Below are 25,828 nucleotides of genomic sequence, written 5' to 3'. Positions count from 1 at the left end.
TATTTATTTTAATTTTTATTTATCTCTTGAACTATTTAGTCATTCAGTCATTGTCAACTTTGGTACAAGTACTACAAACGTTGTTTCATCTGAAAAACGATTTAGTCAAAATGTTAAAAATAGCATGGGTTCGGATGCCATCTATCAACCATAATATCGTTATCAGGTCTGATCGGTGAGCATGAAGATGCAGATGAAGTGGCTATTGTTATTGTCGGAGAAAATTTGCAAAATCGTTGTAGGTGATACAAAGTTCACCGGGCTATCTATTACCAAGAATCTATTGATTTGATCTTTGTAGAACTATAGGGATATCATATCTCAAAAATATTTTATCTTTGGAGGCTAGCCTTGTATCAACTCACTTTTTGGTATCTTTATATGATGATGATACTGTTCAGATAGGTTTTGTACTTTTGGTGAGAATAAATAGTAAAAATAAATAATGAAAATGAAACTGACGAATGTGGCCGGTGTGATGGAACATTCCATTTAAGCATTTTTTAATTATTCTTTAACTAAAGCTCATGAAAAGTTTCTTAAATTCAATAATATATTAATTAATTTTTGAAATCCTGAAACTACTCCTAACAACTTATATCATTTTTACCAACATTGCCATGTACATTTCTCTAATAATGAGCAGATTGCTAGATTGTTTGATACTCATCAATTACATATTTTTTGAAGTTAAGAAAATGTACCGCTAATGGGGACCGACCAAACAACTCGCAGATTTAAAATTAAACTGAATAAAACTATCATTGTTTTCAATTGTGACTAGGCTTGCTGACCATGGAAATAAATAAAATCGTAATACAAACAGAAACGCGTTAAAATGATTTTACAACTTATCAATACTCGGTGAAATGTCCGTTTTAGTTACTTTCATCATAGAATCAGTAAAAATTTATATAAAAATGAAACGCATTGTCATTTTCATCAAGTATTTTGATGTTTTCTATTGTCACTTATTCCCGTTGATGCCGCTTAATATATATATATATATATATATATATATATATATATATATATATACATAACCTCAGTCTATGATGTTCTAGAGTAGCAACAACACATTTAATATAAGCAATTGACTTTCCAGGTGCTGAGTTCTTCTTGCAAAAAGACAATATTTTGGCAACAACGATTGATTGAGTTTACACTGAAAAGACTTCAGAAAACACTACTGGTATTCAGGGCGTAACAATTTAGTAATATTAATATGTTATAATGTTATAATATGTGACTATGAAGTTGTTGTAGTCGGTCTAATGTATTTGTCCTGGAATGTGATTTTCCTCTCACTTGCATAAAAACTATTGTATTGTAGCGATCTTGAAATAGTTCTAATTTTACATATTTCACCAATGCTCTACAGATTAGCCAAGAATATGACATTGCAATCAACATGCAAATGTATGAATAAAAAAATACATCTGGTTAGAGTTAAATTCTATATTTATCGACTTTGTATGATTGACTGTTTTTAACCTATTTTTGATAGGTAGGTAACATATATTACACATTATATACAACAAATATTACAACGCAACAGGTACAAAAAATAAAAATTACATACTACAACACTATTCACTTTAAAGCTACATGATATAATATAAAATATAATAGCATTTGTTAAGACGATATATTTATAGGTCCTCATCTCTTGCAGTAGAACTATAAAATCTTCGTGAATATGATGCTGGTGAATTATCACACCACAGTAATGAAAGCCATTGTCTTTGGTATGCGTATATAATAAATAGGATCACTGGCAAGCCTATGAGTACACCTGAAACAAATTTAAGATTAGTAACATTAATATATAGTATAACATATTTTCCAACAATAGTTCGGTCTCGAAATTTATAGAATAAAGAGTTTTTTCCTTCTCGAAAACTCTTATTATAACTAAGTATAGTTCAAAGCTCCAAAGAATAATGACATTAACGTTATTGTTACAAACGAAATAGATTATAAACATATAAAGAAACATCTCTTTCAAATGAAACAAAATAAAGAGATGACAAATAATCCATTTAATAAACTGAAATTCCACACATATCAATTAAAAAGTGATAAAAGTGCTACGGAGTCGTTATTAGAGTGAACAAAAACTCAGGACGATATTAAAAGCGATCTAGAGAACCACGGATACGAAGTCGCGACCGTTAGTCACAAAATTAGCAACAAATGTAAATGGCCAAAAACGTATTAAGACCTTTCCGCTGTTTTACGCCGATTTAATACAAAACAAAAAAGAACAAAACCATTTATGATGTAAAATATCCGAAAAAATATTAGTAGACTATGAAATAAAATATATATTATTCGGAAGATACTCTCGACTTGGATTATCAGATACTCATAAAGTTAATTTGGATATATGGCTTCAGATATGGGGTTTCAGTAAAACATCAAACCAGCTAGTAAAACGCACCCAAAAAAAGTTCTACGATTAATTATCATTGATTATTTTAATTGATTAAAAAATCCAGCAATGGACAATTAAAAACCCATTAGAAGATGACTTAAAAAGAACTTATTGAAAAAATACCTAATTTACAGAAAATTATTGTTCATCAAGATAAAGTATGCTCTTAAACAACTCAAAGAAAATTCACGAAAATAGAGAATTAAAGTATGAATTATTTCAATATCCACCTTATTCTCTATACTTAGTTCCCTCTGAATTTTTTCCAAGATTTCGACTTCAGGATTAAAACCCATAAATTAGAAAATTATTGAAACAAGTGTATTGAAGTTCAAGGATCTTATGTTATTGGGTAATAAATTATTCTTTAGTGTATTTTAATATATAAAATCGTGTGGTTCATATTGAATTGAAAAACTTAGATAAACTAGTAATACTATAATATATGTATTACTTAAAAGATTAACAAATAAACATTTAGATAAATATTATTTTATGCGGGTCTTTACTTATTTATTACGAAGTTATGAGCTATAATGGCATGTTAAATAATTAATAATCTGAATTTTGAATAATGAGCTACTAAATAAAGAATAATATCAACTTTATGTATCAGTGCCTTCACAAATATGCTTCAAATATCTGCCATCTAATATTTATCTCTCATCAAGTATCTACTATACGAAAATGGCCTTATTCATATATACACATAAGCGTTTAGTATACGAGGCAAACAATATCACAAAGGTAATTATTTCAGGTACTCCTAATTATTCCTATAAAACATTTTGTTTAATGTGCTGTGTAAATTGCTTGTAATAAGAATTTATACAATACGTTTATATGCCCGTCAGTTTTATTAAACCAGGAGTTTCGAAATTGTTATCCGTTCTTAATTGCTCTATAGTCCAATTTGTTATAGTTTTGGAACAAAAATATTTGTAGGCCCCGGCGAGATTCGAACTCACGATCTCCTGTTTACTAGACAGGCGCTTTAACCAACTAAGCCACGGCGCCGTTATTTGTTGAAAAATTATGTTGAAACAAAAGACGAAAATTATGAAAGAGAAAATATAAAAACAAGATTAAAATAAAATAGATTTATACGGTATGCCCAGGGGGTACACTCAAATTTCAGAGTGAGATAATATAAAATAATAAAATAATTGTAGAAAAGTATTTATAACTTAATATATAAACCAAAATGGGCTTAAATACTTAAATGCGACAAATATTTTTAAAAAAGAAAAGACCAAAAAAATAAACGAGACATTTTAGTCCACAAGAAGCAATTACCAAAACCATTTTTGGTATTAAATGAATTTTAGGGGGTCGAAATAAAAATCGAACCTCTAAAAAAATCACGCACAGAATTTCTGCAGAAGAGAACCTAGGTGTGCAAAATGTTCAGGTAAACATATCACCACAGAGTGTAGAAAACCCAAAGAAGCTAAGCCGAAATGTGCAAATTATAATGAAGCGCATCCGGGAAGTTATAGAGGATTTGTAGTTTTTAAAACACTACAAGAGAGGAGAAACAGAGTAGCTCCTCTAGTTAAACTTCATGAAACAATGAGTGAAAAGAAACAACCGAAAGAATATAACAAAGTTATTGGTGAAATGACTTATGCCCAAAGTATCAGTCAAAATAACCAAAGAGACACAAAGGAAGGTGAAGCAACCACCAACGAATTGCTACTTAAACTAATAGGCCATAACTCGGACAGACAAGAAAAAATGATCGAATATTTTTTCGAAAGGATTAAAAAACTAGAATTGAAAACCAAAAACATGGAATGGTAAATAAAGATATCCGAATAGCAATTTGGAATGCTAATGGAATCCAGCAACATCACGCTACCCTACAAGTATTTCTAGATATGCAAAAAATAAATATTTTCTTAATATCAGAAACTCATTTAACAAAAGAATCCTTTATTAAATTTAGAGGATATAGATTTTATCAAACCATACATCCAGCCAACCCCGCAAGAGGAGGAAGTGCAATAATAATAAAAAATAACATTTCTCACCATCAAGAATCAGCGCTCAGTACAGCAAAAAATCAGGTAATAGCAGTAACTATTAAATCAAATAGATACAAGGTTACAATAGCCGCAATATATTGTCCTCCAAGATACAATCAAAAAGGGATAATTATTTCCTTAGTCCTAAGCAACCTCGGATAAAAATTTATAATTGGAGGTTATTTCAATGCAAAAAATAGAAGATGGGGATCCAGAATGACAACAACTAAAGACAATGAACTGCATAAAGCAGCTGCTGAAATAAGATGTAGTTACATGTCAACTGGAAAACCAACTTATTGGCCGACTGATCACGAGAAAACTCCAGACCTGTTAGATTTCTTCATAGTAAGAAACATAACATCCAAATATATTAAAAGTCGAAGAAAATTTTGAGTTAAGTTCAGATCATACGCCAGCGATTCTGACGTTGAGCGAAAATATAATAAGAAAAGAAAGAAACCCAACGTTAACAAACAAAAGAACAAAAGAATTCAATTAAATGTACCTCTCAAGACATCTGAACAATTAAATTTTGAAGCAGAAAAATTTGTAGTATATATTCAAGAAGCTGCTTGGAATTATACTCCAGAAATTAAGAGTACAACTAAAGGAATTAATTATCCAAAAGAAGTGAAGGAAATGGCAACAAAACAGAACACCTGAAAATAAAAATAGTTTAAACAACATAACCCAAAGACAGAGAGATAGAAAAACAAAACCATAAATGACTATCTGAGAAATTTAACAGATGATAAAGAAACTGATTACTCACTCTGGAAAGCCACAAAGTATCTAAAGCGCTCATGTCTACACAGTCCACCTCTAAGAGACCTATGTGGGAATTGGGCACGTGACAATCACCAAAAAGCAGAAGCATTTGTTGAATATCTAGAAAAAACTTTCAAACCAAACGAAACTAATATTGAACATAATTTGCCGGACATAGAAGCTGAAAATTCGATGATTGACTTAGTCACGCCGAAAGAGCTAACCAAAGTTATTAAAACTGACATTAACCCTAGGAAATCACCAGGCTACGATTTAATAATCGGAAAATTACTGCAAAAGCTACCAAGAAAGGGAATTATAAAACTCATAAATTTGATCAATACAGCATTTAGATTAAAACATGTCCCAGACATTTGGAAGATGGCGGAAATTGTAATGATCCCAAAACATTGGAAGTCACGAAACGAAATAAAACCCTATAGACCTATATCACTACTGCCAGTAATATCTAAGGTTTTTGAAAAACTCTTAACTTAACCAGGTCCACAGAATAACAGACGTTATTGAAAAAGCTTACGAACGTAAAAAAGCTCAGCTATGTTCTTAGATGTAGCACAAGCTTTCGATAAGGTTTGGCATGAAGGCCTTGTTCATAAACTACTAAAAATGCTACCAAAACAACACACCGAACTATTAAAATAATACATTACAACCAGAATGTTTAAGGTTAAACAAGAAGAAGCTTACTCCACAATAAAAGAATCTAAAGCAGGTGTATCATAAGGATGTGTACTGAGACCAATGCTTTACACTTATGCTGTACCACAAATGGAAAATATCACGATGGCTACATTGGCTGATGATACTGCGATTATAGCTGTAGGAGACAATAGTGAAGAAGCCTCACGAAAATTACAACAGGCAAGTGACAATATAAATAATTGAACACAAGTTGGAAAATAAGAATTAATGCAAGTAAATCTGTACATGTGCAGTTCATCTATGAACAGACTGTACAAGCACCAATAACATTAAATAACATTATCATTCCATATAGCAACAATGTTAAATATCTCGGAATGAATCTCGATGCAAAACTTCGCTGGAAGGAACATATAAAGAAGAACAGAAAAGCACTGGAATTGAAGTATAGGAAAATGTACTGGTTAATTGGAAGAAAATCACAATTGTTAGTATATAATAAATTGCTATTATATAAGCAAATACTGAAATCTATATGGATATACGGAGTTCAATTATGGGGATGTTCTGCAAAGAGTAACATAAATAAAATACAATTTTTTCAGACACAGGACACAGACTCAAAAGAATCAAACCATCTAATCTTGATTGTAGTGTTGTGCAGTGAGGTGCATATATTCAAAAATACAGCATTAACATGTATAAACATTATTTCACCAGAGACTGAAATAGGGCCGATGGGTCCTCCTAGTTATATTCCTGGTTTTAACTTATCATAAAGACAAATTGTAGGTTAGACGGAAACGACTAGTAACAATGTATTAATTAAATAATAAAAATAAAAAAATAACTTAATATGTTCGTAATTTCAGTGGATTTTATTTTCTGTATAAAAAATTCGAATGTTCTTTATAATAAGCTTATCTTAAAACCTAATTATTTTCTTTTATGCTTGAACGAAATGAATCTTGTAAGGGTTAAAGAAAAATAATGACTAAAGATGTAAACTATCCAGTATCCAGTAATGATACTACTTGAAGAAAAGGGCTTAAGTTAGTAATTAAAGATAAGTTTAACAAACTAGAGATCCTATATATAATCCATACTTGACAATAAATATGCAAGTATTTGAAGAATCCGATTACTCAATCTGGAAAGTAGACTAATGGATTCATTTATTTCTCCTGTAAGAAGCAATAATGATAGCATTAATTCTGTGGGCAGAAATAATCAACAAAGTATTGAGCTCTTTGCTGAACATCAGTCTATAGTTTATAGTCCGAACGAAGGACCGAGGAATTGCGGCATAATTTATAGTAATAACTTAAAATATGGGACTGCCATGCCATGTCAGTTACCCCAAGTGAACTAATCAAATGGTTATTAATAAGTTTGAAACCAAAGAAGACATTGAAACTAAATCTAATTGCTAAAACAGAAACGGAGAACTACAATTAAAACAATTGCATAGAAAAGGCACGATAAGGCTTATCATTCTATTTAAAACAGCTAGAGCTTGGTAAACAACTGAATGATGTTAAATTTTATAGGGATCTTTCTCTATGAACAATTTTTTAAAAAATTTAAGAAAATATTATACAAAAGTGTGTAAGGTCAATAATAAAAAAAGAAACTCAAACGCATGAATTTCAAACTAGTGAGAAGTCCAATTCCGCATCTTTGCATATTTTCGAGACCCGACTATGTTTTTGTCTTCATTGTTGCTAAAAAAAAGTTCTCACAAATGACGCTTATTCGACATAAAACTCAAAAAGAGTAAAACGAAAAGAAAAAATAATGTGCTGTTGTTCCATATACTACGATATGACATTTTAGATCAGGTAATTTTAACATAATTTATGAGATATTTTTATTGAAAGTTTCAAACTTACCTAATAGTACACCAACTAATAGCATTGCGTCTGTTTCTGGCCGGGCTCCATATATATCCAAACATCTCATTTTATACTGACGTGCATGTAGGTCAACAAATAAATCGCCCTGCATCTCAACAGGTGCGCCACATCTAAAACAGTGTGATTTAAAAAAAATTAATATATAGTATATGTATTTCAGCCGAAAATTGTTATGGAAATAAATTTTAAAAAACAGACAAAATTGGATATCATGTAACATTATATATGAAAACGGTTTATAAGACAGAAATCCATTCCATTAAGACTATATGGGCTAGTTTTTCAGAAATTCTCACAAAAATACAAGATGTGGTTTTGGAATACCTTCCATTAGCCTAGAGGAATTTAATCAAAGCTTTCGGTATTTCTCTAAGCACAGTAAGTAGCATTTTAAATGAAATATATTCATTATTCATTAAAATTCATTATAAATCGGTTTGTTAAAAAAATCTCATTTTATACTAATTGAATATAACTTCCAGCTTATTAACTAGACTTATTTCCTACTGAACTGTGATTGTTCTCATACATAAGATTATTATTTCATAATCAATGATTTTCCAGAATACCTACAAGGGGTAATTGTAAAATAATAGGTACAAGGTAATTTCGTTGAAGATATTTCGCTGAGACAACTCTCAACAATTCGACAATGTGCATAAATTAAGACATTTTCGAATAAGTATACTGAAAAATTAAGTAACTTTTACAAATACAAATTAGTTTTTTTCCTCTCTCCAAAATTGTGTGTGCCTGTTCTACGAACTTATTGTATACCTTAGTATAATAACAGGTCAATTGAAAAGTCCCCGGCCTATCATAGTAAAACACTTTTTTTTGCCAAAATTAGTTTTTTTATCGAACATAATTCCCTTCAAGGGTGAGGTAATACACTGATTATAGAGACCCTCCAACTTTTCGATACCATTTTTGTAGTACGATTGGTCCTTTGCTTCAAAATAGGACTCAGTTTCGGCGATCACCTCTTCATTCAACGAAAATTTCTTCCCAGCGAGCATTCTTTTGAGATCTAAGAATAGGAAATAGTCGCTGGGACCCAGACGTGGAGAATACGGTGGATGAGGAAGAAATTGTAAGTCCAATTAATATATTTTTGACACGGTGCATTGTCTTGGTGAAGCAGCGGTTTCTTTTTCTTCAAATGCGACCGTTTTTCGGCGAATTCGTCCTTCAAACGGCCCAATAACGCTATATAGTAGTCGATGTTGATGGTCCTTCCTTTTTCAAGGTAGTCAATGAAAATTATTCCATGCCCATCCCAAAATACAGACGCTATAACCTTGCCAGCCGACTGTTTTTCCACGCTTTGGGGCGAGTCCATCGTGTGCAGTCCACTTGGATGACTGTCGATTGGACTTCGGAGTGAAACGTTTCATCCATCGTCACATATCGACGCAAAAACTCGGGTTTATTAATCTTCAAGCACTGCTCCGAATCATCAACTTGTCGTTGTTTTTGGTCAAAAGTGAGCTCGCGCGGCACCCACTTTGCCGTGAATGATATAATGTACACGTCCAGTTGATATCTTTAGAGTGTCTGCCATTTCATTCCATTTCAATTTACGGTCATTCAAATGCATTTTGTGGATTTTTTTAACGTTTTGTTGGTAACAACCTCTTTTGGGTGTCCACGGCGTTCACGGCCTTCGGTGCTCATTTCACCACGTCTAAACTTAGCATACCAATTAATCAATCAAACAATCAAATATGAATCCTTGATAGTTGATTTTCCTGGGACAGTGTCCGGAATCTCGGCATCAAGCCAAGTTTTTGCTTCAACTGTATTTTGTCCCTACAAAAAGCAATATTTTATCAACACGCGAAATTCCTTCTTATCCATTTTTTTTACAATAGCAAGAGTTGCTTCACTCAAAATGCTATAGTTCACAAACTAATGATCCGACAGCTCTCAAATTTATACACGCATCTTTTGAGGTCTAGGGCTAAATAAAAACATATGGATTTAATTCTAGTAGCGCCATCTATGTGTCAGGCTTTTCAATTGACCTGTTATGTCTCTACCAAGCCAGATCCAATTTTAAGACCGGATTATCCTCCTCTTGTAAATATTTAAACATTATCACTTTTATTAAATGGAAAAATATAACCAAAATTTTATTAGTTTTAACCGAAAATGGAAACAAAAATAAGAAATAGTATAAATAAAGAATGTGTAATATAAAAACTTGCCTGAACTCTGGCTCACGTTCTGGATTAATTTTTAGGTACAGGGGAGCTAATTCATCCACAAACCATTGATTTTCACACTCACATGTCCATGGGTTTCCATTCAAATCTATGTCAGTAAGCATATCCCATCTTGAAAGTAAATCACTATCCAAGTAAGCCAATTTGTTATTGTATAGATTAAGCTGAAATTGTAAATATCTTAGATACTATAAATAAATATTCCATACAATGAATTTTGCGGAATTTACATTATTTTATTACATAGATACGTTCAATATTTTTGTCATTTTTATGATTTACAATTTACATGCTGGCAGAAGTATGTACAATATTTTAAAAATCAATGTTTACTATTTATGCAATATAATCCCGAATTTATAAGAAATCCCTTATAATTTATTTGTATATAGGATATAGAGTTTTTGAATAAGAGGATGGTGATGTCTAGTCTTGACGATTAGGTAACTTTGATGGTATCTGTTTAATTTGTTGTATAATAAGTTGTATGAGAATCTGTTTATATTTACTAATTTGTTACAGAGGGTGTCTTGGAACATTAGAAAACTATTTCCAAAATTCTTTCTCTATTGATATGTTAATTCAACTATTTCAGTCTGACTTTTCAGGCTACATTTCAGTATAAATAATAAAAAAATGTTAAGAAATACGTATAATAAATTATATAACACAAAAATTAGATACGGTATATTGGTTACTTACTTTTTTAATCATTGGCCAAGTAGCTCCTCCATGTTGATTAATTTTAGCAAGCGCAAAATCATCCAAAATTGTGAGTTTTATATTATTACAAATGCTTAGTTCTTGCAATCCGCTCAAACCGGCTAATGCTTCTTTACCAATTGATTGAAGCTCACGATTGTTACACATGTAAAGCACTTTCAAGCTCGGTATCTCTGGAAATCCACTAAAACGGAAGAACCTATAGTTTATTATCCCTCTCTAGCTATCAATCTTATCTTCTATATTCAGTTTGATTTTTAAAGTTCGTGTTAGATACTAGAAAACTATCTGAATTCATTTTAAAAATTAAATGGAATTCAAATCCCAATATATAGGGTATTGAGAAATAATATGAACACCTGACTGAATATTGAATAGGGTCTGAATAGTTTCTAATAGAATGTTGTCATATTCTATACAAGGGTTACTATTTATATTTCGGGAATTGGTAACACTGTTGTCATGTGAGTCCATCTAACGCTTCCATCGTAAAGTTTAACATTTTTGACGATATTCGTACTCAGAATATCTTGTCGCACGGGCGCTATTTGTTTTTTTATATTTAGTTGAAAGTTTCGCCTCGGCAAAAAATGGAACTGAATCGTGAATATTTTCGTGCGATGATTTTTTAGGATTTTCGACGTGGATTATCACAACAAAAGTGCATCAATCAACTTAATTTGAGTTTTGGCAATGAAGCCCCATCACCGTGTATCGCTGGTTTAGTGAATTCAATCGTGATCGTAGTTCGCTGTCCAACGAGTTTCGTGAAGGTCGTCCAAAATCGGCTGTTGTGCCAGAAAACATCGATGCTGTATGCGAAATGATTAAGCAAGACCCCACAATTTGACAATCGATGACAAAATGATTTGACAAAAAGACTCGTATCGATTAGTGCAAAGAAATGCTTAAGAAATTCAGTCGCGGTGCTTCGAAAGACGTTTATAAAACCGTGACAGGTGACGAATCATGGATATTTTCGTATGAGCACGAAAGTAAGCAGCAGTCGACGGTATAGGTGTTCCAAGATGAACCACACCCAACAAAAGTTAGTTTACAAAAGTTTCTTCGAGAAAACTAGTAATATTGCAACAGTGCCTCTAGAGGATCGTAGAACAGTAAATTCTGATTGGTACACAACCATTTTGTTTGCCAGATGTCTTCGGTGAAATAAGGAAAACTAACAAGGGACGCCAGATTGTTCTTCATCATGACAATGCGAGCTCTTACACATCGGCTCAAAGAATATATTATGTGAGCACTCAAAACATCAAATTGATGGGCCGTCCGCCGTACAGCCCTGATTTCAAACCCAATAACTTCCTTTTGCTCCCATCCTTAAAGAATAAACTGCGTGGTCAACGATTTTCATCGCTCGAAGAAGCTATATCAAAAAATCATGTTTTGAAGATAACTAATTCGGAATGGAATAAATGCTTTGAAAATTGGTTTCAGCGTATGCAAAAGTCTATCGATCATCGTGGCGAGTACTTTGAAAAGCAATAAAAATATATTCGCAGCTTAACTATTTGTTTTTTTTTCCTATTCCCGAAATATAAATAGTGACCCTCATATATGGCGGTGTTGGGCAGCAATACAGTACATGACAGCAAATAGCAATATCTAAGTATAATAGGCAATATATAAGCAATATCTGTGAAACATTTTTTCCTGTCGCACTGTTGTTGTTGAAACAATATTTCTAGTTAATGTTAAGTACTACTGTCTCTTTTGTCTTGATAGTTTTATGTTGTCAGACAACAATCTTTTTTAATGTTCGTCGGTCTACGTCAGTTAACTTCGCCAACTGTTCCTTTTAACCGATGATGTTTTGCCCTGCATTTTTTGTGTGCCTGTATATTGTATATCATTAATGCTAATTTATTTATTGTTTTAACAAAATTATAAATACCTAAGTTAATACAATATTAAAAAAACTGTTTTGCTAGGCTTCGGCGATATTCGAACTCACAATCTCCTGTTTACTAGACAGGCGCTTTAACCAACTAAGTCACGGCGCCATTGATTTTGTTTTAATAATTAGTAAGTCAATTTTTTTTTGTTTAAGGAAATTCAACGATAAATTTTACATTTTTTTCGGTTCTTTTCTTTTGGCATATATTCGAAAATATAATTTATTGATGAAAGAAAACAGTACCCTTGATATATTCTCCTCTGTGTGCTTTAAACTAACCGAAAATTAAGGAACATTACAAAATTATATGGAATACGGTATACATATTTTAAAATATTTTAATCTCGTATTTTAGTAAATAACTTGTTATGAGTAAAGACGATTTTTCCAATGAATATAGTTTGTGGTCAATCGATAGGTAAAAAGATGTTTTTTTTTATAAGATTTAATAACACTAACATAATCACTCGATAATTTGCTCCTACTATCTGTTCGTTTTAAAGTTTTATAGAACTAAAAATGTAATACAGGCTCCGGCGAGATTCGAACTCACGATCTCCTGTTTACTAGACAGGCGCTTTAACCAACTAAGCCACGGCGCCATTGGTGCTGCTTTAATAATTAGTAAGTAAATTTTTTTTTGTTTAAGGAAATTCAACGATAAATTTTACATTTTTTTTTGTTCTTTCCTTTTGGCATATATTCGAAAATATAATTTATTGATGAAGGAAAAGAGTACCCTCGATATATTCTCCTCTGTGTGCTTTATACTAACTGAAAATTAAGAAACATTACAAAATTATATGGAATACGGTATACATATTTTAAAATATTTTAATCTGGTATATTAGTGAATAACTTGTTATGAGTAAAGACGATTTTTCCAATGAATATAGTTTGTGGTCAATCGATAGGTAAAAAAATGTTTTTTTATAAGATTTAATAACACTAACATAATCACTGAATAATTTGCTACTACTATCTGTTCGTTTTAATGTTTTATAGAACTAAAAATGTAGTACCAGGCCCCGGCGAGATTCGAACTCACGATCTCCTGTTTACTAGACAGGCGCTTTAACCAACTAAGCCACGGCGCCATTGGTTTTGTTTTAATAATAGGTAAGTCAATTTTTTTTGTTTAAGGAAATTCAATGATAAATTTTACATTTTTTCTTTTTGGTTCTTTTCTTATGGCATATATTCGAAAATATGATTTATTGATGAAGGAAAAGAGTACCCTGGATATATTTTCCTTTGCGTGCTTTAGAGTAACCGAAAATAAAGGAACATTACTAAATTATACGGGATATAGTATACATATTAATTTGTTATGAGTAAAGACGATCTTTAGAATGAATATAATTTGTGGTCAATCGATATGTAAAAAGATGTTTCTTTATAAGATTTAATAATACTAACATTATCACTCAATAATTTGCTACTACTATCTGTTCGTTTTAATGTTTTATAGAACTAAAAATGTAGTACATGTGTTTACTAGACAGGCGCTTTAACCAACTAAACCACGGTGCCTCTGTTTGTCTTAAAATAGACATAAATTATCAAATAGTACTCTATATATAGAACTCTATGAACAAGTTGCGTGTTCTAAAGACCAATATATTTTTCTAGCAAATAACTTGCAATAAATAAAGATAACTTTGACGAAAAATACATATATATATATATATATATATATATATATATATATATATATATATATATATATATATATATATGTATATATATCATAAGTTAAGGGGGTATTCCAATTTGGAAGTATTAATTTTAGGTATTTTTAAATGAAAAGTGAAATAAAAAAAAACAATATCATAAAAAAAAAAGTTTAAAAAATACAAATGGGAAAAGTTATAGGCTGAAGAAATGGGGAGTTTAAAACAAAATGGCTCGCACTCATTAACATAATTTCAACCTTCCTTCTTAGTAATTTGAATCTAAAAAAGGAAAATTCTTAATCTAGAGTGCTTCTATTGTACACAAATTGTTTGCGCCAGATTACAGCTGTTTGAAATAACGAAAAAAAATTTACAACTTTTTATACGATTACCAATCTTTAAATATAGTAAAAATATTATAGCTTTACTTCGTACGATAGAAGAATGTATAGAAATTTTAGGTAAATTATTAAGTAGCACTTGAGTCTTGAAAAAAGATTAGTTTCTAGACAAACACGTTTAAATTTTCATATTTGAGATTTTGAAAATATTTAGTAATATGAAAAAATCTATATTTCCAATTTCTAGACTAGAATATCCCCTTAATTATAGTTGTAGTTACTTAAATTTTAATCAGGAACTATTAAGGTAATCTTATATTAAATTTTAAATTATTTAACTCATATTTTTGAGTTCCCCTTGTTGATCAAATAACTTTATATCCAATAATCAATAAAATTTCAGCAAAATTTCAAAAATTTTTCAAATATTTGATCGATTCGGGGTATTGAAAATGTAAAGTTAAATATCAGGCTCCGGCGAGATTCGAACTCACGATCTCCTGTTTACTAGACAGGCGCTTTAACCAACTAAGCCACGGCGCCACCGCTTTGTTTCTATAAATAAATAAATTAATCGTATATACCCTATAAACTATGATCTTGAGGTTTATTTGAAAAAAGGAAAAGTAACACTCTCGACTTGTCGAAATGTTTGAAAATAATGTATCTAATAAACTATATTAGACGATTATGACTCCTATATGTTCCACTTCTCGAAGGGAGTATTTTAGACTATAACAGATCAATTGAAAAGCCCCGGCCTATAGTAAAACACATTTTTTTGGCAAAATTTGTTTTTTTTTATTCAACATAATTCCGTTTAAGGGTGACACGATTATAGCGACCCTCCCACTTTTCGATACCATTTTTGTAGTACGATTTGTTCTTTGCTTCAAAATAGGCGTCAGTTTCGGCGATCACCTCTTCATTCGACGAAAATTTCTTCCCAGAGAACATTCTTTTGAGATCTGAGAACAGAAAAAAACAGTGGTTGCCAGATCTGGAAAATACGGTGGGTAAGGAAGCAATTCGAAGCCCGATTCATGGATTTTTGCCATCGTTTTCACTGACTTATGACACGGTACATTGTCTTGGTGAAGCAGCATTTTCTTTTTCTTCAAATGCGGTCGTTTTTCTGAGATTTCGCCTTTCAAACGGCCCAGTAACGCAACGTAATAGTCGCTGTTGATGGTCCTTCCTTTTTCAAGGTAGTTAATGAAAATTATTCCATGCGCATCCCAAAATACAGACGTCATAGAGCGGGTTCATTGTGTGCAGTCCACTCGGATGACTGTCGATTGGACTTCGAAGTGAAATGATAGAGACATGTTTCATCCATTGTCACATATCCACGCCAATACTCGGGTATATTGCGCTTGATCATCTTCAAACACTGCTCCGAATCATCAACTCGTTGTTTTTAGATAAAAGTATGCTCGCGCGGCACCCACTTTGCACAGAGTTTTCTCATACCCAAATATTCGTGAATGATATGATTTATACGTTCAGTTGATCTTTAGAGTGTTTACTATTTCACTCAGTTTCAATTTACGGTCATTCAAAATCATCTTGTGGATTTTTTAAGTGTTTTGTCGGTTACAACATCTTTTGGGCGTCCACTGCGTTCACCGTCTTCGGTTCTCATTTTACCACGTCTAAACTTAGCATACCAATCCTTGACGGTTGATTTTCCTGAGACAGTGTCCAGAAACTGTATTTTTTCCCTTCAAAAAGCAATATTTTTCAACACGCGAAATTCATTTTTATCCATTTTTTTGACAATAACAAAAGTTGCTACTCTCAAAATGCTATAATTCACAAACTAATGATCCGACAGCTGTCAAATTTATACACGCATCTTTTGGGGGTTAGGGCTAACTAAAAAACATATCAATTTTATTCTTGTAGCGTCATCTATGTATCAGGCCGGGGACTTTTAAATTGACCTAACAGACATTTGAAAAAGTCGATTTCATTTCATATTTTCAAAGCTTAACCTCTTAAAAATATGCCCTTAAGAGGATTTTTAAAATTTACATTATTTTCGGACATATAGCTGCTTTATTGATGCGGTGTCTAAATAATATTTCATATTCATTTGAACAGACGAGAGGATGTACTTTTCGTCTGGAACGATTAAAATAAAGAAGAAAAAAAGCAATAAACATACCACGAAACAAGAAACTAGTGCATCAGCAGAAAAATTGAGCAAATCAGAAAATAGAAAAGTTGTTATCGAAAATAATTATGATTACAGCATTTTGGAGTTTTCAATTTGTAGAAGGATTTCCTCACCTAACCACAATCAACCTCGAACTCACACGATTAAAATAGGAACTTTTATAGCGGCTTGAATTTTTAATGAAGGCTGCATTTCCATTTTAAAATCCATTCCATTTCCATTTCCATTATGACCCTTAGAATAAAAATTCCAACGGTACAAAAGCCTATGCGTTGGCTCTTAAACGCTTCTAGGGGCTTCTAACGCGTCAAGGGAGTACAGAAGCGTTCATTTGAAAGCAAGATGTTTGAAAAATGCTTTTTTTCTTCATATGATAAAAGGGTCTTCTTGTAAGGAGCAGGCATTGCAGATTAAAAAAATGTAAACATAAAGCACTATTGTAAGACTAGCCTGACTATTGACTACTGTTAGACTTAGACTATTTTTTTCGAGATGGTTGACACATCTCAAAATCTGCTGAACTGAATTGCTTGAAATTTGGGATGAGCTTTTGCTATAAATTCTTCTATTATATAACAGCCGTAATTTGGCGAAAAAATTGGGTCTTTTTTCTAGATTAAGAATTGCCTTTTTTTTTTAGTTTCACATTATTAAAAAGGTTGCAATTATAGCATCGTGGCGGCGCAATTTTTTGACATCTTTGGAGAAACATCCTGTATCTTCTTGGTTTGTTTTTAACTTTTTTTATATATTATTTAAATATCAATCAATTCACTTTAAAATACTTCAAAACAAAAATTCAAGCCTCTATGTTAGAATAACCAAAATGTGAAAATTACGCATTACGCAGGCTAAAACACCGTTTTATGTAGTAGATACAAAGAACTCACTTAACGTAAGCAAAAAAAGAATGTCTATCTATAATGTAAATTTAGAGAGCAAAAAGTTTGAAGATTCATGCAACTGTTTCCAAAAGCCTATGATCCAAAATTATATAATCACAGAAAAATTATGATGAATTTGAAAATTTAATATTTGTTCCTATCTATCTCATAAATCTTCTATCACTCTATTTAAATGTTGATTATTATTATTTATATTTTACTAATAGTACAGTCGTTAATGATTCAGCTTTTTAATAAGCACAAACATTAAGTAATTAAAAAAAAGTAGGCCCCGGCGAGATTCGAACTCACGATCTCCTGTTTACTAGACAGGCGCTTTAACCAACTAAGCCACGGCGCCTCAGGCCAAACATTTAAAATTATATTTCTCAGTCTGCGGTATAGATAATATATTCAAAAAGAACATCTTTGCTAATAAATATTTTCCAAACAATAACAAAACATAAGCGTGAGTGAGTAATTTAAGTTCAACGCTTATTATTTAAATAATTAGAGATGTTTGAATCTGTTTTAGATTATCTAATGCTATTCCTAGATATAATTATATACCTAATATTATATTTTAAAGAGCAGGCTAGCAGAATCATAGATAAGTTGTGTTACTAAAACCTAATATCGAAATATCAACAGAAAATAAATTAATAGGTATCAAATCTCTTTACAGGTGTGTTTCGAGTTAGTTTAGTAAATAAAACCAATAAAGGATATTAAATAGCTACCAATAAAGTTGACAATTGGATATTGTGGGAAGATGATATCTAAATTAAATCATATACAAAAACACTGGAACTGAATACTGAGTAAAGTACTAACTGAAATACATCGGATCGTTTCATAGAGTTTAAAAACCTTTTTTTTAACTTTGTTTTATGAACCTAAAAACAAGTTCAAAATCAGTTGACACTAGACCAAATGGTTTTAATTAGCGTTGGGAACTATCAACTGGAAACGACTATCGACTGTTTAGTAATTAACTACATTTTACTATCGACTGTTTCAATCGCTATTTTCGGTCCGACTTATTTTACTACTTTTTACTATCGACAGTCATGTGTTTTTAACCGACTTTAGTCTTCCTTCAGTATATATATATATATATATATATATATATATATATATACATATATATATATATATATATATATATATATATATATATATATATATATATATATATATATTGTAAATGTATGTTCGCCGATTTCTCCATCAATTATGTACCGATTTTTAGAATTCTTAATTTAGTTTATCAAAGTTTGCACATATTTTGTATCTAAAATAATCTGATAATTGTGTATGTCATTTCTGAGTTGATGTGACAGAAAATCGGTGATCGAAAGTCGTTCAGTGTAAAAGCTATTGTTTGATTTTAAGCAATAACTATATCATGTGAGAAGTCGTAGAAATATCGCAGACAACTGCTTATACGGTGTAACGGTTACCTGCAGGTACAAGTTTAATTGTTATTCTAGGTTGGTTGGAATATTTCTCAAATCTCTTAGCATTCCTTATTTTTAATTATTGTTTCATTATTTCTATTTTTCCTCATACGGGCTGTACCTTTACATGGCCTACTCATTGTAATACTTAATAAAATAACTGCGTAATTTATTGAGTGAATTTCTAACACTAAAAAGAGAAAGATAAAATACTTTTAACAAAAAAATTGAACCAACTTCAAAAAATAAATAAGGAGCTTACTAAAAATTAAAAAATAATCAAACTTAGATTTTTAACATAAAAAAACATTTTAATATTAAAATTTGTACATTATAATCGTTGTAATAACTATATAAAATAAACAAAAACCTTATTTAACCTATCTACTACACGAGAGAAAATATTTGATTATTTTTTATTTTTTAGTGAGCTCCTTATTTATTTTTTGAAATCTGTTGAATTTTTTTGTTACGAATATTTTCTTTACTATCGATTAGTTCGACTGTTTTGCGACTATCGACTGTTTATATTATTTAAAGCACTAATAACGGTAGTTTTAATCGAAAACGATATTGGCAATTAAATATTCAGTACTTCTAAGAGACTCTTTACACTAAAATAGCAGGGCAGAATACCTTGTACCGTGACTACAGCTGTAATAATGTAAACAATTCGCTTTTCTTATTAACCTAGAATCTTTTCCCTCTGCTCAATTTTCTTTAACTTTTGCTTTAATTCTTTTTTACTGCTTTAATAAATTACAATAAAATTGAACTCACTTTTCCTTGGTCATATTCATAAATCCTGTGTCATTGATGTAGAGCGTAGTCAAATTATGAGTTTCTCCCAGGGTTGATGGAATTGCAGTGAGAGGATTACCACTAAGATCAAGTATTTCAATATATCTAGGGGTATGTAACAATTGATCAGGCAAAGTATTAATTTCAGTGTAACCTAAATATAATTCCTAAAACAAATTTTACTTCCATTTTTCTTTCATTACTTTATAAACATAATATAACTTACTTTTAACATGGCTAGACTACTTAAAGCGAGGGTAGTTTGTTTATCAATTATTTTGAATGGATTATAGCTAATATCCAATATTTCCAAATCCGTTGTGTGCTCGAATATATCCATGTGTAGACTATGTATTTTATTATGATCTAGTTTCAGAACTTTTAACGATTTCAATGGCATCAATCGTTCTTCCATGTATAGGCCCTAAAATATTAAGTAAAATATATAATAATTACTTAACAACTTATTGATTAATAATTTTAATTTAGAAAAGGACAGGGAGATATGAAAAAATATATTATGTCGATTTTGGTCAGAAAACTTTTTGAACTTTTGAAAGAAGATTATTTTATTCTGGGGGTTACGTAAACAAAATTTGAGGTTCCTTAAATACTCAGCATTGTTGTAGATGCGTCAGTATCAAATTCTAATTCATCTATCTATCATTCTGTAATAAACATGGAACAACAGAACAAATACACAGATTAGTCAACCAAATTAACAAAAAAAAAGTATTGCTCCGCTGCATTTCTCGACATATCTCAAACTTTCGACAAGGTGTGGCACACTGGACTGCAGGTTAGATTGAAGAAGCTTTTCTCCCGCACATACTACTGAAATCATACCTCACATGCAGGCATTTTATCGTGAAACTGGATGACGAATACATTGATCTACATCCAATATATTCAGGTGTTCCGGAGGGCAGTGTCCTTGGTCCATTGTTGGTATATATATATATATATATATATATATATATATATATATATATATATATATATATATATATATATATTGTATAGAGCTGACCTACCGACCTCAAGAAACACTACTGTTGCAACATATGCTGACGATACAGAGGTCATATCACCCGAAGATCAGTTTATCTTAACGAAGTCGAATTGTGGTTGAAAACATGGCATATCAAAGCAAATGAGACAAAATCTACCCATATGACATTCACCCTAGCTAAATATCTGGGAATGTATTTTGATCGACACTTAACATGGAAAAACATATAGGGACAAAACGCAAACAGCTTGGGCATAAACTAAACCAAATATATTGGCTGATTGGGCATACATTTAAATTATCCTTAGATAAAAAGGTTTTGCTGTATAAGTCAATACTTAGGCCCATTTGGACCTATGTTAATGAACTGTGGAATACTACTAGCAAATCAAACATAGCTGTCCTTCAGAGGTTCCAGAATAAAGTGTTGCGAGCCATCGTCGATGCTCCATATTACGTCTCGAAGAAACTAATTCAGCGCGATATCCCTTTAGAACCCATAATTAGTATGATTCAAAGTGTTTGCACTGAAAGATTATTGCTGTATCCCGATGCACTCGCCAAACAGTTAAATGTGCGCGATGATATTGAAGTTATAGACACAAAGAGTGAGATAGAATAGTCTCTACAATAAGATTTAAATTTAAAATTTGTACAGCAGATTACTTACTGAACCGATCTTCTACATCTAAATAGTCGGAGTTCTAAAAGATTAATTAAAAAATATATCTATCATTACTGAAAATAAATGGATAACTAAGATGAATCATCACTGAGAAATGTGTTTCTATAAATGGCGCGAATTTATCTTTACTTACCTTGAGGGTGTGTGGCGAAAGTATCTCCAGCTCGTTATAACTCAGTATTAAAGTATTCATGTTTTGGAGATTCCTAAATGGGCTATTTGCTATTTGCCGAATGTTACTGTTAGCCAAACTCAGATATCTTAAGTTATTGGGCAGAAACGTATAATTCAATACATATATTTCCTGATTTAGTAGCGATACGGAGGAGTAGTCGTAAGATTCATTGTTCGATGGGTTGATCCAAGTTGAATTTTGTGTCCAAATAGTGGATGTGTCCTTGTTGCAAATTACTTCTGCAGAAAACTTGTTCTCTTTGAATTTACACGTGCACACGCTGCAAAGAGGTAGTTTTTCTTCGGCAGAAGATATTGATGCGGCTAGTATTGATATGACTATGGACAATAGCAACCTAAAATATTTTTTTAAATCATAGAGACAGTATATTTTATAATCTAATGAATATAATATTTGCAGACTTATTTCTTAAAAGTATTCACCAATTAAGAACCAGCAATTGGTAGCATAAAACTTAAAAAATACTAATGGAAAACTTAAACATAAAGTTGGAATAAAGTTGTTCACACATATTGTTTCTTATTCAATATTTTGGTAGAAATTTTAAGAATTTAACTCAAACTCAATATAGGATATTTAATATTATTTTGATAGTTTTTAGAAATCTATTGTTTTAGAAATTTAATATGTCCTTAAGAGCTATTGTATTTAGTTACTTTTATTGCCTTTATAGTTAAAATAATTTGTTTAAATTTAGACGCTAAGCAAAAGTATCGCTTTCCAGATTGTGATAGGTTCACAAATATTATTTCATTTTAAGGTAACCTCTAGTTAACCGGTTTGGGTTACTCAATATTTTGGTAGAATTTTTAAATATTTAACTCAAACTCAATATAGGATATTTAACATTATTTTTATAGTTTTTAGAAAACTATTGTTTAAGAAATTTAATGTCCTTAAGACCTATTATATTTAATCATTTTTATTGCCTTTATAGTTATAAATTGTTTAAATTTAGCCTCCAAGCAAAAGTATTACTTTCCAGGTTGTGACAGTTTTAATACAATACATTGTTTCCAAGGGACACTTTGGCCGAGATATGTCTATTAAAAATAAATAAAGTTTTATTCAAAGCGGTCTCTCATTAGGTTTTTTATTAGTGCTTCTCTACAAATTCTTTTAAGTTTGTTGAAATAGTTCAACCTTCAATAATTGCTTCCATTACATTTAATTGTGTATTTTAATTGTGATATTTACGGCCAGCAAAAATGTAAAATAGGAAATTCGCTCTTTTCGAAAAAATTTCGCTATATTTACATGAGAAATGTTATTAAAGTGGTTATTTATGTAGTGTTATACATATTTAATGTGATAAAAATCTAAATTTATAAAATTTAGTATATTCCAGTATTACCCGTTTTGTATGAAAACATTCCCAGATTTTACCTCGACCGTTACCTTACGTCTTCGAATAGATACAGCAGCACAAGCTGATTCCCAAAACGAAAACATTACGTATCATCCTAATCTCATCACGTTGATCAAATTATTCTAACTTAATATCTATCTATCAAAAGAGAAAATGCCTCTGCTTGCATCAGCTTGCTTAATGCCGTCAGTTCAGCTCTCTAGAACTCCCGTTGAGGATAAAGTGAAGATAACGCTATTTACCGACGTTACCACCGAGTTCCAGGATTGAAGCACTACCTTGTCTCAATACGACGTTTTTTAATTGTAAACTCGACATTTAAAGGTCCAATGCTTTCAAGAGATTTATAATTTGCACGAACCAAATATTATGAAAACCACTTATTGTTACGTTGTCGGCTTTACAAGTCATATATCAAACATTCGAAGCTATGTTAATATCAAGAGAGACTAAGTGATCAAGCCGTGAAACCATTACTTGTTTTTATTTTACTCCAGCTGATGTAATATTTGATGTCAAAAAAACCAATAATGTTATAAATATCACATGGACTGAAAAGTCCCGGGCCTAACACATAAATGTCGCTATTTTTATTGCATTCACCGGTTCAGTTAGAACTAACCTTGACATTACTTCTGTTATTTTCAAAACAATGGATCAAAAACAATTTCGTGTTTTAATTTTACACTGCTTCTTGATGGGAAAAATACCGTTCAAGCAAAGCAATGGCTTAAAAAGTGTTATAAGGACTCCGCTCCATCAGAAGCAACAATAAAACCTTGGTTTGCTGACTTCAAACGTGGTCGTAGAGATACCGATAATGCAGAACATAGTGTACATCCAAATGAGGTGGTAAAACCAGAAAACATCAAAAAATCTACAAAATTGTTTTGAATGGTCGAAAAGTGAAGTTGAGTAAGTTAGCTAATATCGTAAAGATATCGAAAGAACGTGTTGGTTTTATATTGCATTAGCATTTGACTATTAGAAAGCTCTGTTGAAAGTGGGTGCCGTAATGTTAGGCCATGTTTCAATGTAACAACACTTCACTCCGTAATCAAGATGATCGTCAGCAATGTCGGACAGCAACTGGTGACAGACCTATTTTGAGGCAAAAGGTAAATCGTTCTACAAAAGTGGTACTGAAATGTTAGAGCGGCGCTGGAATAATAGCGTGGCCCTTGATGGAGATTACGTTGAAGAATAAAGCTAATTTTGAACAAGAAAAAACGCGTTTTCTTTATTATGCTCGGGATTTTTAAGCCTATGTGTTAGTCCAATTTGAAGGACTTTTTACCAATCTATCTTGTCAGATTTTCTGTATGGCCCCAAGGCTTGGACACTGTTATAGTCTGACATCTTTAAGATTTCATAGTAACGAGAATCTGGTATATTACCTCTAAAGATACTAGAAATAGATTTTGAGATATACCACACCGCCTATACTATAAAATCATTATTTTTTTTCAATTATGCCCAACATCATAAAAATATTAATTACTGTAAAACCTTCCAACCAAACCTTCTTAGAATTTCGAATTATTTTTGAACAATATGATTAAGTCGAATTTTTCTAATCGATTTATACGAATTTATTTTATTTATTTAGTTAATATTATCATTTAGATTACCCAGAATAGAGAAAATCAATAATAAAAATAATACTAATTTATTATACTTATTTTCTGTGGGTTATATTACATATATATATATATATATATATATATATATATATATATATATATATATATATATATATATATATATATATATATATATATTGCATATTCTATTATAAATATTATATGTTCTATTATATATTAGTAATAAATATTATATTAAAATACACAGAAGTTTATTTAGAAAATATCAAATTATCATAATCAATTATCAGGTTGAAACAGAATAATACTTAACCTAAAATTTAATATTCAAAGTAAATAAAAGTACCAATTAGTAAGAAGTTTATTAGTTATATATAAGCAGTGATTTTTTTTATGAACGGTATATAACGTGACATTTAAGACAAAAGCTACCTAATTAAAATATACTTACTTCATAATGATAATTTATTTTTACCACACCATATATTTTATACAAAATAAAATTACTAACAACGAACAGTTTACAAATGTGTGTAGGTACTTTATTATTAGCTTATCTTATCAATTTTATCTGTTTGTATATATTTTTGATGATATGGCATCCTGAGTCACATTTTTTTCTAAATATTACCAGGTAATTACTAAACAATTTCCGAAGATTATCATTTACCGCGTAGGTACAGCGACACCTTACGAACGATATCTCACTAATGAATCATAAGTCTAAAGAGGAGAATATCGTGGCTAATTTTTTATAAATGTTTCGTTGTTCAGATGACTAGCGTCGAGAAATGGTAACGTGTTATGGTGGGCACAAACCTTAGAGTATTCACAGAAAAGACATGCGTGCGCAGCAAATTCGACTAGGTTTTGCTTTTTTTCATCAACGCATCGAATCCGCTCGAACCAAATATTCCGACCTGTACTCACTGTAACAG

The 25,828-nt window shown here is 31.0% G+C and overlaps 1 protein-coding gene and 5 non-coding genes across 6 annotated transcripts; all 6 read right to left on the bottom strand.

Annotated features, from left to right (window-relative positions):
- Window positions 1-1,443: 1,443 nt before the first annotated feature.
- Window positions 1,444-25,582, bottom strand: LOC143192784 (CD180 antigen). The gene is made up of 8 exons (XM_076398451.1): window positions 25,342-25,582; window positions 21,855-22,251; window positions 20,251-20,448; window positions 20,004-20,191; window positions 10,745-10,949; window positions 10,025-10,206; window positions 7,791-7,924; window positions 1,444-1,795 (listed from the first exon to the last, which is right to left on the bottom strand). Exons 1-8 carry the CDS (start codon window positions 25,344-25,346, stop codon window positions 1,653-1,655), a joined length of 1,452 nt encoding a protein of 483 aa, XP_076254566.1. The 5' UTR covers window positions 25,347-25,582; the 3' UTR covers window positions 1,444-1,652.
- Window positions 3,381-3,454, bottom strand: TRNAT-AGU (transfer RNA threonine (anticodon AGU)). The gene has a single exon. It is a non-coding gene; the product is annotated as a tRNA-Thr (tRNA).
- Window positions 13,209-13,282, bottom strand: TRNAT-AGU (transfer RNA threonine (anticodon AGU)). Its single transcript has one exon. It is a non-coding gene; the product is annotated as a tRNA-Thr (tRNA).
- Window positions 13,704-13,777, bottom strand: TRNAT-AGU (transfer RNA threonine (anticodon AGU)). Its single transcript has one exon. It is a non-coding gene; the product is annotated as a tRNA-Thr (tRNA).
- On the bottom strand, window positions 15,167-15,240 carry TRNAT-AGU (transfer RNA threonine (anticodon AGU)). The gene has a single exon. It is a non-coding gene; the product is annotated as a tRNA-Thr (tRNA).
- TRNAT-AGU (transfer RNA threonine (anticodon AGU)) lies at window positions 18,051-18,124 on the bottom strand. Its single transcript has one exon. It is a non-coding gene; the product is annotated as a tRNA-Thr (tRNA).
- Window positions 25,583-25,828: the final 246 nt, after the last annotated feature.

This window comes from Rhynchophorus ferrugineus, unplaced genomic scaffold (genome assembly GCF_030347505.1).
Source record: "Rhynchophorus ferrugineus isolate W39M unplaced genomic scaffold, kcgeb_rfMv2 rfM3, whole genome shotgun sequence".
Taxonomy (NCBI): domain Eukaryota; kingdom Metazoa; phylum Arthropoda; class Insecta; order Coleoptera; family Curculionidae; genus Rhynchophorus; species Rhynchophorus ferrugineus.
Note: the sequence above shows the minus strand (reverse complement) of the source record. Positions and strands in the feature narration are given on the sequence as shown.

What these genes read in the sequence shown, in the direction of transcription:
- LOC143192784 (XM_076398451.1), bottom strand. An exon ending in TTTCGCCACACACCCTCAAG is followed by an intron (nt 20,449 to 21,854) that starts GTAAGTAAAGAT and finishes TTAATATTTTAG; the next exon opens with GGCCTATACATGGAAGAACG. An exon ending in GAACGTGAGCCAGAGTTCAG is followed by an intron (nt 7,925 to 10,024) that starts GCAAGTTTTTAT and finishes ACACTGTTTTAG; the next exon opens with ATGTGGCGCACCTGTTGAGA.